This window comes from Triticum urartu, chromosome 5 (genome assembly GCF_003073215.2).
Source record: "Triticum urartu cultivar G1812 chromosome 5, Tu2.1, whole genome shotgun sequence".
In the NCBI taxonomy this organism is placed as follows: Eukaryota; Viridiplantae; Streptophyta; class Magnoliopsida; order Poales; family Poaceae; genus Triticum; species Triticum urartu.
In genome coordinates this window covers 58,806,660-58,818,945 of record NC_053026.1, presented here as the reverse complement: position 1 = coordinate 58,818,945, position 12,286 = coordinate 58,806,660, and the positions used below count along the sequence as shown (strand labels likewise).

At 46.3% G+C, this 12,286-nt stretch overlaps 1 protein-coding gene and 2 long non-coding RNA genes across 4 annotated transcripts; 2 read left to right on the top strand and 1 right to left on the bottom strand.

Annotated features, from left to right (window-relative positions):
- Positions 1-905: 905 nt before the first annotated feature.
- Positions 906-2,737, bottom strand: LOC125555637 (zealexin A1 synthase-like). The gene is made up of 2 exons (XM_048718525.1): positions 1,787-2,737; positions 906-1,696 (listed from the first exon to the last, which is right to left on the bottom strand). The coding sequence occupies exons 1-2, from the start codon at positions 2,684-2,686 to the stop codon at positions 1,076-1,078; spliced, it is 1,521 nt and encodes a 506-aa protein (XP_048574482.1). The 5' UTR covers positions 2,687-2,737; the 3' UTR covers positions 906-1,075.
- Positions 2,738-5,214: 2,477 nt separating this feature from the next.
- Positions 5,215-7,730, top strand: LOC125507891. The gene is made up of 2 exons (XR_007283097.1): positions 5,215-5,523; positions 5,590-7,730. It is a non-coding gene; the product is annotated as an uncharacterized LOC125507891 (long non-coding RNA).
- An 855-nt stretch (positions 7,731-8,585) lies between these two features.
- LOC125507890 lies at positions 8,586-12,071 on the top strand. 2 transcript variants are annotated; one of them, XR_007283096.1, is made up of 5 exons: positions 8,586-8,835; positions 10,267-10,396; positions 10,610-10,656; positions 10,922-11,045; positions 11,414-12,071. It is a non-coding gene; the product is annotated as an uncharacterized LOC125507890 (long non-coding RNA). The 2 variants fall into 2 exon arrangements; XR_007283095.1 differs by having other exon boundaries at positions 10,874-11,045.
- Positions 12,072-12,286: the final 215 nt, after the last annotated feature.

The following is a 12,286-nucleotide window of genomic DNA, read 5'->3' as shown; positions in this document are numbered from 1 at the left end:
TGGCGACGGCGAGCGAAGAGACAGCGACGCCATAAGACTTGTAGCGAGGAAGATGAAGCCTGAGCGAAGTACTGGAAGTCTGGAGTTATTTACATGGGCTAACACCTGGATGAAATAAGCTAGCTAAGGCCTGCGTGATTACATGGGCTGGCACTAACGACAAAGCAAGCTACTAACTTGGATCAGGCAGCCCATTTGTGAAAATTGCCCAGTTGTTGGCTTAAACGCGGGAACCCATGCAGCGAGAAAACTGTGCAGGCGGCAGCGCCAGGAATAGCGATCGTTGAGGAGGCTTCACGGGGTATCAACCGGGGCAAGTATTTATATGCAGAAGATGATGTGGCACATTGCTGATGTGGACAGTGTGCATAGTGAGAGAATAGGATGTAGTGGGGAGCAACTTCTTAATAATGATAGATTCCTCCATAATTAATGGTAAGTAGTTAACGCATATCTACGCTACTTCCTTCGTCTGGTTTTATTAGTCTATCATGTATTTTGGGTCAAACTTTAACCTTAAATTTAACTTTTTTTTGAGCATCAGACCTTAAATTTAACTAGGAAATAAGTTATATAGCACAAAATTAGTATCATTGAAAAGTTCTCTAGAATACGAATCCAACAATACTATAATTTTTTATGGCATACAGCATATATATATATATTTCTAGTCAAACCTATGATCAAAATTTGACATAAAATATAAAGGGAGAAATAAACCCTGATGAAAAAAGTATAAATTATCAACACCGAGATAGAAACTTGTGTGGCCAAGAAGCTTTCTAGCTGGCGAATACTCTTGCCCATGGGACATAGAGTTTCACTTGCACCCGAGCACACGTCCCTCCATTGTTGTTCATGTGATAGCTACCGAATTGGATGCATTTGGCATCTACAGTTCTCCATCGATACAATCAAAACTCTTTGAACAAAGAAACAAATGAGTACAACAGCCTACCGAGATTTACACAGGGTATTCAATCGTGCAAGGCCGCAACACGAATCTATTGGCCACGGGTACCAATCAGCTACTACCTCCGATCTGAGGGAGTACATATTTTTCCTAACAAACAAATCAATTCTCACATGGAACGTGGGGTTTCGCATGCACCCAGAGCTTGGACTTCCTTCTCACCGTGATGCCGAAGGTCTCCGTCATGTCTTCGGCCCCGACGCCACAGGGCAGCTCCCAGTCGAAGTGGAAAAGGAGGCTAGCCAGCGCCAGCTCCATGTTGGCCATCCCGAGCGACATGCCGGGGCACATCCTCCGGCCGGCTCCGAAGGGGAGGAACTCGAAGTCGGCGCCCTTGAAGTCGACGGTGCTGTTCTCGAACCTCTCCGGCCTGAATGCCTCCGCGTCGCCCCAGTACCTGTCGTCCCTCCCCATCGCCCACACGTTGACGAACACCTTGGTGCCCTTGGGCACGTCGTAGCCCATCACCCGGCACGTCTCGCGGCACTCGCGTGGGAGCAGGAGCGCCGCCGGCGGGTGCAGCCTCAGGGCCTCCTTGATCACCAGCTGGAGGTAGCCCAGCCTCACCTTGACGATGTCGTCCTCGGTCAGCTTGTCTTGCCCGTTGAAGGCCTCTCTCACCTCCGATTGCACCTTGTGGAGAACTCGTGGGTTTCTCATGAGCTCCGACATGGCCCATTCTAGCGTCGTCGACGATGTCTCGCTCCCGGCAGAGAAAATGTCCTGCAGTTAGTTACCATTCTGCTCAGAATTTTCAGAGCCGTGTAAAAATAAGATGGCCGAGAGGAATGATGATCGTAGATAATATCTTACGAAGATGACGGTGCTGATGATCTCGGTGGTGAGTTCAAACTGCAGGCCGCCGTCCTTCTGCAGCCTGAGGAGGACGCCGAGCAGGTCCTCGTCTCTCTCGTCCGCTGGGATGCCGGCGCGTTCTTTTATGATGCTCTGCACGATGCGATAGATGTTCCTCTGGCACCTGACCATGTCCCGCGCGGCGACGCTGAGCCGGCGCACGAGCCGCGACGACGGGTACAGGTCAGCGAGATTGATCCCGCCGGTGAGCCGCACGGCCTCGTCTAGCTCGTGCAAGAACTCGTCGCGGTGGTGGCACCTACCGCCGATGGCCGCGCGCACCACGGAGTCGTTGGTCATGCGGCACATCTTCTCGCTGAGGTTGACTGCTTGGCCATCACGGCACCCGTCGGAGACGGCGCGCAGGAGGCGGGCGACCTCGTCCTCCCGTGCCGGTCGGAAGGAGAGCACGCGGCGCTGGCTGAAGAGCTCGTGCACGCAGATCCTGCGGAGCTCGCGCCAGCGGTCGTTGTAGTGGGAGAAGAGGATGCCCTTGCCACCGCAGCTGATGATGTCGAGCGTGGCGCTGAGGTGGCGGCTGGCGAAGGCAGCGTCGTGGGTCTTCATGACCTCCCTGGCGGCCTCGGCGGAGGAGACGACGAGCGTGGGCACGGCGCCGAGCCGGAGGAGCATGAGCGGGCCGTGGGCACGGGAGAGGTCGCGCATGGCCCGGTGGGGCAGGTCCCCGGAGCGCGACAGCAGGAGGTGGTGCAGGCTGCCGATGAGCGGCAGCTGCCATGGGCCGGGTGGCAGTCGCTGCCCGCGGGTGGGTGATGCGTAGTGGTCGATGACCAGTTTGAGGATGAGCAGAACGAAGAAGAGGAAGAGTAGCGGTGAGAGCGCCGTGAAGTCCATCATTTTGCTCGAGGATTCTGAGTGAGTTGCAGCTGATGAAGGCAAGGCCCCAGCTTGCACGTAGATATAGAAAAATATGCCACTAGCAGAGTGAAGAGATCTCGAAGCCGTCCTACGGGTAGCTGCTTATCCACCCGCCGAAGACATGCATGTGCCTATAGCGGCGCATTCACATTATTAGGCCAATTCCAACGCATGACTCTATTTTAGTCCGCGTTTGTTTGTTTCAATCCAAATGAAGAGATGGCATGGCTCAACGCGCGGCCGTAACTGTAATTTTTTTATCCGTTTGACATCTATCCCGTCCCATTTCTGACGCAAATCTATATCCGGTTTATGTTCATGCAGACGTCAAACGGACGGACACGCGCTTACTCGTCGTCTGCCTTGAAGACGCGTGGCGACGGTCCACCTACCTCCACCGTTCAAAATGAATGCGCACGTGCGGCAGGTCCTGGCTATCAGCCATCTAGCTGGTGGGTCGTAGTCGTTCTTAATGTGGAAGCTGTGGACCGGCCAGTTCACAGCTTTCACTTCCTAGCCGGCCTGCTTTCTCGAGCCCCGATACGAGCAAATCCTAGCCGCCACCGTTGCATCCTACTCATCCTCCTCCCGGCCGGCGCCATGGGCTGGCATTGGATCAGCAAGGGGAAACACGACCATGAGGCCAGCTCCTCCTCTGGTCGTCACCGCTCCACCAGGTTCGCGCCGCCCACACCACTTGCTCTGCCTGCATTTGAGATTGCGTAGCCGCCGGCCGCTCAGCGCAATAGGTCGTGCGTCCACGCCAACGTCTGCCGGCGCTACTAGGAGACGGCGATACCACTGCCGTGGGGCGATGTTCACCTCCCCAACAACTAGCATCTTTTGGTGGATCGCATGCCAATCCCACCGTTGCCGGTGAGCGGCCGTGCCCGCCGCGACGAGATCGACTGACGCCACGCCCATCTGCCACCTGATCTGCTCTACGACCCCAGGTAGGCCATTGATTCGCCGCTGTGGGATATGTGGCTCCACGACGAGCACGACTACATCGGCAATCCTTTTTTGCCGGTTGTCCTACGAGCCTGCGCTGCCCGCGTCCTGCTCGTGCTGACAGACCGCCCCAAACTGCGGCCGTAGGCGTGTGCGCGGCATCACGCCAACGCCATCTCCGTCCCCGTCCCGCCACCGCCACCTCCCATGACCAAGGAAGAGGAGGAGGCCGAGCTCATGAGGCGGGTCATGGAAGACTCCATGATCACCCACGACGAGCGGCAATGGGAGGGCTTGAAAACCCAGTTGGCCCTCTCTGCTGCCGGTGACATGGCCATCCCGGAGCTGGACATGGCTATCGAGGAGGAGGTGCGGGAAGAGGTGGTGGAGGAGCCACCCATTGCCGCTGGAACCCGCGTCTGGTGGGCCAGCGGTGGAGATGGTCATGCACGACGTCAGAGATGGCCGACTCGTTGGGTATTGGCCCATGGTCAACCACGCTGTCGTGGTCACTAAAGCAGGAGCAGGAGCCATAGGAGGAGGTGGTGCAGGCGCCTCCGGTCTGGCAGGGGCCGCCGGCCCATCTCTGGCAACCACCTCCGTACCTCGACCTCACCGGCGACGACGACGGTGGCCTCACCGCATGGGCCTTTATCTAATTTATTATATATTTTTTAAGTTTTAGTTTAATTAAGAACTGTGTTCGACTTGGATATTCTGGACGTGTGGATGTTTAATATTAATATTAATATTTTTATATTATTTGCAAGAGTTATTTGGGTTTTTTTGTGCCGAAATCAAAGTTCAAAAACACGGACGGTTTGAGATGCAGCGTGTCGATTGGGTGCACCGACGGCCGCACGACCACAAACAAACGGCCGTGTCTATTTTTCTGCCCCAAACAAATGAAGACCGGACATAACGAACGTCCATTTAGGGCCGTATGTTGGAATTGGCCTTAAGCAGCACAACATACATGCATGTCCGTTACCCGTGTGCATCCAGCAATAGAACCGAACAAGAGAATCTTTGTACATATTTAAAAAGTTCATCCTCATTATCTTATTTACTCCCTTCATTTCTTTTTAGTCTGCATATAATTTTTGCCTGAAGTCAAAATATCTCTATTTTGACCAAGTTTATAAAAAAATATCAACATTTATAATACCAAATGAATATCTTTAGATTCATTACGGAATATAGTTTCATATTATGGAGAAAGGCGTTTTGGAGGCCGAGCTCCATGAAGGCCTTTATTTTTGAAAAAATCAAATTCAAACTTCTATGATTCATTTTTTTTAAATATGTGTGTATGTAAGGATGTAACTCACATGTGTGTAAAAATTCATGATGAAATACCTTGAGTTGTGACCTGTACAAAAAAGATAAATTCACCTTCATATATAGAAACTCTATTAATAACCCTGGGTGAAGAATAAGTAATTCTTCACCCTGGCGCATCCATGCAAACCTCAACCGCGATAAAATTACGTTTCACACTTGTAAATTTACGTTGATGGGAGTGCTTTACTGGTCGTTTAGGAGGTAGCCCACCCCGCCATTACGGGGTCTCTGCCCAGGTTACAGGTTCATGTACCTGTATCTTTTCTAACCCACTCGGCTCGACACCGTTTCTCTCTCCCTAGTCCATCCTCCGATTGCGGCGGCGGCGGCGACGGCGACTGTGCCGGTGGGACAACCCGGAAGCGAGGGCTAGTCTCCACCCTGGCGCGTGGTGTACTCCCCCATTCCCTCTCTCATGCTTGCAGGAGGCGAAGTGGACAGTGCAAAGATCCGACGCGAGGTCGGGCGGCGACAACTGCCTTCTCCTGCGTCCATCCGCACCTTCGTCGGTCTTCTCGCCGGTAAGAACTCCCTCTTCCTTTTCCTGTCGTTTCCTCATCCATCAATTTCTGAATTTTTAGGGTTAGGGTTCTTGATTGTTTAGGAGCGGGGCAAAGAAAGAGGACGAAGGCCAAGAAAGGATCCCGGGTTGCCCAAGAAGCTGCTCCTCAGGTTTTGATCTCAAGGGCAAAATTTGGGGTTCGGCCCTAACAAGAGCCCTCATTCTGTCCGACAAAAAGAAGCCCTTATTCTGTACGCAGTTCATCCTCACTTTTCTGCTAGATTTCACCGTCACATCAGCAAACCTATGGACTAAAAGAAATCATGCAACAAAAGAAAAAAAATACATTCCCTTCCCCTAATAGTTCAACACTTCTTCAGACTTTATGCAAATATTGTGAGTATTGTTTCTATCCTCTGAAGGTGTTAAGACTTATATCCCGAATGCCAGTGCAGTAATTAATTAGATTCTCGGAGTTGAAAGCATCCAGTCATGCTTATTTTAAATCTTTTCTCATTGTAGTTCATATACCTGTCCGTGGATCACTCAGGTGTCATTTTTTTAATAACTCAACTTTAGTTTGCAGTAACTAGTTTCAAAATGTTTTGAAAATGCTACTTGCATTCAGGAAGAGAAAATAGTATACTGAGAAGTACCTACCATGCCCCTAGCCCCCTACTATGATTTCAGCATAGTTTATGGTATACTAACAAGTACCTACGATACGATGCCTCTGTATTTTTTTTACTTGGGCCCTTATTTTAATCTCAGCTGTAGTTAATGGTAACAAGCACCTACGACGCCCCTATTTTATTTACCTGGGCCACTAATATAATTTCAGCTCTATTTGGTCTTTGGAAATGGTATATCTGGAAATAAAGCACTATGCGTGTAATTCTATCATTCTGCAAATTAGTCAATTTTGTAGTTTCTTTCTTTTCCTTAGTGATATGCCAATATGTTTCAGCTCAGCGCATGGAGTAATTTAATGGTCCTTCTCCTGTGATTTACTAGATTGTCAGCAATGATTCAAAATGTCAGTTCCTTTAGACATAGATGTGGAATAAAGCATCAACCTATTTAATAATGTATCCATCCATCTAGCAACAGGTAGCGTAACAAGCATAAGTAGATAGTGACCCAGACAAAGAAACCCACTAAAGAGATTGCAGGAGTATTGGTGAGCGCTCTGAATCTACAAATTCCTTGATCCATTTTTACATTATGCAAGCATAACAGAAGAGATAAAATGTAGACACTTTTAGGCACATACCCCAAATATGCCTGGCGTTAGATCCAGATCAGTAAATTAACAGTATGCCAACTACACATAGCAATTCAGATGAAAAAGATGTAGACATAAAATGGGAGCACAGTAGCCAGACACTTTGAACTTCAAATATCATAAACTCCTATATGAAAAGGTAAATTCTGACTGATGCTTGTGCAATTTCTGTTACCATCTAGTTTAATTCTCTGTATGTATATGCTATGTATAAGTAAAAATATGCATGTGTCTGTTTTCCTCAGGGAAGAGCATTCCTCTATTTATTTTATCATCTAATTTAATTCTCTTTATGTATACATGTTATAAGAAAAAATCTGCATGCGTGCTTTTCTCTAGCAAAGAGCATTGCTCTATTTATCTCGGACCATCATGTCTCATTCACTGGGTTGTTGGTAAGAATATATCCATGTTTTAATGTTTTTCCGACTACAGTTTATAGTTGTAAAATCTGTCATTAAGCTTCAGCAGTTCAATCTTGCAAGCTTCTTTGAAGTGCGGTCTGCCTGAGATTAACCCATTGGCTTTGACTAAGAGTTCCAATTAATTGTTAGGTTGCTTATCCTAAAGTTCATGATCCTGCATGCGAGCAAAGGATGAGATAAGCGCAGTTTTGTCTCTGTAGTTTTCTAGACTTTATTCATCATGACGATTTTATGGAGTCTGAACAATGTGTAGCTGCAAGGGAGGTTCCAGGAAGACTTCAAGATGCTAGGCATCATCCATTTTGAGGTCGTTTTAGCAAGACCTGATGTTTCAGTGCATACAGCACAATGTAACATATCAAGTCAGTTTGTTTCTGTAATTATACGGCCTTGTCCATATGTTTTACCCCAACCATCAGTATTTTGCATGATGCCCTAGGTAATTTGTGTTCAGAAATTGACATTGTGTATCTGCATACTTGGCGGGCAATATCATTACCTGACAGCCTCCGGACACATTCCTATAGAATCTTAATTCTCAAAAAAGAAACCCTATAACCTTAGGAATTATTTCATTCCTCAAAAGTATACTTTTGTTGCAGGGGTAGTATATTGGAAATCAGGGGCGGAGCTCAGCCACCAGCTCCATCTACTCGCACGAACAACAATTTTTGTACACATGTGCACAACTGTATTTGCTTTCGTACCAATAACTGGAAAGATAATATTAATCTCCTTGATTTCACCGACAATTGCAGCATATGACGCCGATATAAGTTGTCCTGCCAGTTCTTTAACAGAATTAGGAGTCAGGTTCCCAAACAATTATCTGAAACTTACCTTCTTTGACCATCCTCACCTTAACTTTACATCGCACCCGCCTTGCGAGAAGGACAGGTTACTCGGCTCCGTGTCGTAATTTTGCCTCACAAGCGTTTTGTTTCTATGGTGGATGTGGCACCCACTCGAATATAATTTTACCTCAGACAACTTTTGTTTCTTACGGTGGTTGTGGGGTGGTGTAATTTTACCTCAGACAGCTTTTGTCTCTTATGATGGTTGTGGCGTGGTGTGTGTAGCTTATTCCTCACCCAGGGTGACGAATAGCGCGACCCTATATATATATATGTATATATATATATATATATATAAATTCTTTTAATAACGCAGGGTGAAGAATAAGTAATTCTTCACCCTGGTTGGTCGATCGAGCTGGATAGCCGATTCCTTCGTCGCACCGTGGGGTGGTGTAATTTTACTTTTTCTTTATGACGGTTCCTCCTTTTGCTTTTTTTTGCTTGGTCGTGCGGTTTGGATCATGCCCACTACCAGCCGAATCAACAAAAAAAAAGATCCCAGGGACGACGAACAGCGGCGGCGAGCGGTCTGGGGCTAGGCGAGCGGCGGCCGTCGTCCGGCAGCGATACGAGTGGGCCCGGCGGGAGCTCGGACTCCAGCGCCATTCTCTCAAGCCCGGTGTGGTGGGACGACGCCTCGCCAGCAACGAGCACCTGACCACAGTCGGGCGCAGTCTGCGACTCAGGGGTTGGAGGCGTCCTCGTCTAGCCGACGAGCTGGTTATGGTCGGGCGGGCAGCGCGTCGTGGCTGCTGCGTGAAGAGGTACTTCGTCGCTTTTTGGTAGATGCCCCCATATGATTTTGCTTCAGGATCCAGCCCTTTCAATTTGATTCTATTTTACGGGAGCTATGATTGATTCTCACTACAACTTCACCATCGATTGCTTTATTATGCTTGACTACCTGTGTAGATCAAGATCCCACAGGCTGGCATCCATGGCTGGATATGCTTCAGTAGCCTCACTTTATTGCCTCGATGTTGCCGGCCGATGGCCGTAGCCTTATAAGTGTTGCCTCAGATCTTGGACTATCTCTTCAGGAGCAAACACATATAACAATAAATCAGACGCATGCAGGCAACACTTCATTGCACACGATATACTTGATCCGGCAGCTGTTTATCCGTATCGTTGCTTGATGCGGAACAAACATACTACTGGTCAATTTCGCAATTCAGTTGTTGTTCTGGCCCACTAATAATCAAAAAAAGTGACGAAATCCTTATCCTTCACTTGCTGGTAGTAATTCCCAAAAGAAACCAAGCAAAGGATTGGGAGTAAAAACTAATTCCTTGCCCAATACACTACTGATTCCCTCCTCTAAAGTCATATCCCTCTTCCCATTATTGCCAAATAGGCTATAGATGAGTTGCTCGGGTGGCCTGAGGCAAAACAAGAACCATTTGTACTCCAATTGGTTAGGAGCGTGGTTTTATTGTTCTTCAGTTTATTAGTGCGAAGTTGGTTGCATCATCTGCTTCAGGAGATAGTCATATGCACCACGAAATTAGCTTCACCTGAAGATAGTATGAGCAGGCATACCTTAGCTAGCTGGGCTATGCAGCTATCTGATTTTAATTCAGAACTAATGTCTTTGGTAGTTCCAACAAATCAGGGATTTAGTACGAAGCTAATTTGGAGCCAGGCAAGTCGGGATTCATATCCCTTTTCGGAGGTGAGGTAGCCCTGCCATCACTCATATGTCATTGCATATTTATAGAAATCAATCTAGCACATCTGCTCCCTCCATAATTTATTTGAATCTGTAGCAGACTGGTTTGCTCACAACCTGTTTGATAGAATACCTACAAGAGCGAGCCAATTATCCATCTCCACAAATATCCCTGTGGTCTTCCCATCAATTGCATCTTAATTTGACTCCCATTTTTGCAGATTAGTTTGTTTGCATATTTATTTTTGTACTGGTATTGATCATGTACGCTTTTTAGTCCGCGAATCAGCAACATGGTGCACACATATTTGTTTCTTGCGATTGGTTACAGAAGCCTAATTAACTATATTCACCTTTTAGCAGTAATACAACTATCTGGTTATTTCCTACTTCCTTTTAGTGATTATCACTCCGACAGGTGGATGCACACGTATAATGGGTGTGTCATGGCTGTATTTTGCCTGTGACTATCGGAAAGTAATCTCCTTTATATGACTATATTTTTTTGGGAATTTGTACTTAGATGGCTAACCAACAAAGGCAGGAGATTCCAGCGACAGATTTGAGGTCGGCGCCTCACGAAGGCATGCTCCTTGCCGGGAGAGGCAGGGGCATCCTTTCTTGGTCTGCAGCTTTCACCTCTGTTGCTTCAGGTGAGCCCTGATTTCTCATCCTATCATTTCTTTTTTAACCTCCTATAACTCCAGCAATGTCCTTATTTGTTTGATCTATTTGTATTTAAAAAATATGATTAGGATTCCACTATTTGATTAATTCGTAGAATTACTGAACTATATAATCATTTTTGTTTTGTGCTCATGCCGTGCTTGTTGAATTGCTTACTTGGAGGTTTATTCGATTTATAGATAGCGGCACAAGTGGAGCAGGAGGCTGCAATGGATTTTATACTATGGTACGTGTGCACTTCAATCAACGCAAATTACTCTTTATATTTTAGTTGCATTTATTGCACGATCTAGAAGAGAAGCTTCGATTTTGGCAATAGACGCTGGACAAAGTTGTTGCTAGTTTTGGAGGTTTATATGTGATAGTTATCATGTCCTATGTGTGAGCAGCAGTACAAGTGAGTTAACATGTTTATGAGTTTATCACATGGTTTTCTCAAACAGAAAAGTAGCTTCCTGATGAATCAGATGTACTTCTGTGTGGTGCTCCAGCTGATTCGTCGCTTGTCAGCCTGTCATGGATAATCGGTGCATGGTAGGAAGTACAATGGCAAAACGAGGACGGATTGAAGGCAGCGGATTCCGTGTTGGTCGGAGGGGAAGACATTGTCTTTATGTAAGTGCCTCCTGCAACCATCTCCTTGTAGCCTCAGATAATGACTTCAGGTAGGGCAGACCAAGTGACATAACTGTAACTGCGATAATCATTTTAGTAATCTTATTTGATGATATTTCTGGAGGGATATGTTCCTCAGCTGTTTCATATTAATGTTTCTTACTGTTGTCGGCTAAAATTTCACATTCAAACTGAACTTGTTATCACAGAAGTTAGGCCGAGATTTTTTTTGTTGAATAGTAGCTTCTATTTTTTTCATTTATTTATTGTGTCTGGTACCTACCTTATGGTTTCTGGGAAGAAGTATCCTCCATATCCCAGTCACACTTTGACTTTCTTGGTGGTTGTCTCGTCGTTCTCCCTTGCAGATGGAGAGGGCCGTATAAATGGCATGCCCAATGTTTCACCGACCTCAAGCAGGGAGCCACCATTACCTTGTGTTCGGATTGGTTACCATAATCAAATCCTTTTTTGCCCATTTAAATTAGTGGCTCGATTTCGTTGATAATTGAGTTTGATTGGAAGTATATACTCCAGTGTCTTCGTTGTTCTGTTTTATAATCCAATTGCCAGGATGTTTGCTATATTTTTAGTATGTAGATCGTAGGGACATTACTGTAGTACAAATGTCTTCTATACAGGTTATGCAGTCAACACATTTTCTGTCTTTCGCCCTGTTTGTTTGCTGAAGCTCATGCTCATGTTGTAATTGTGGCATGTAATCAGTCCCTGATCCATGTGTGTGTTTGTGTGTGTGACCGGAAAGGTTGGGCATAACTACATTGTTACGGAGAAGATGAAGAATATTAACTTCGGGATCAGAGCTGAAGGTCTCTCCATTAGCAAAATTACAATGTGTGTGATCTGTCTATGTTTGCAAGTATACTGATGTAATTTCACATATTGCCCCGACTTTTGGGGAATCCTTATCAACTGAATGCATTTTAGCATTGAGAATGGAGCCACTCATGTGTATTGCCACTATAACCTCTATAACCACGCAACATGCATCCCTTTGATGTGAATTTTTTGACAAGAAACTTGTTGGCATTAACTTTGATTTTGCCATATTTACTAGTAACATTTATTCCATCTCAACAAGTTGTTGCCCCTTTGTAGGATCGAAAGTATGTCTAGAGGGAGGGTGATTAGACTACTTGACCAAATAAAAACTTAACCTTTTCCCAATTTTAGTTCTTGGCAGATTTTAGCTATTGTAGGACAAGTCAAGCAATCATCAC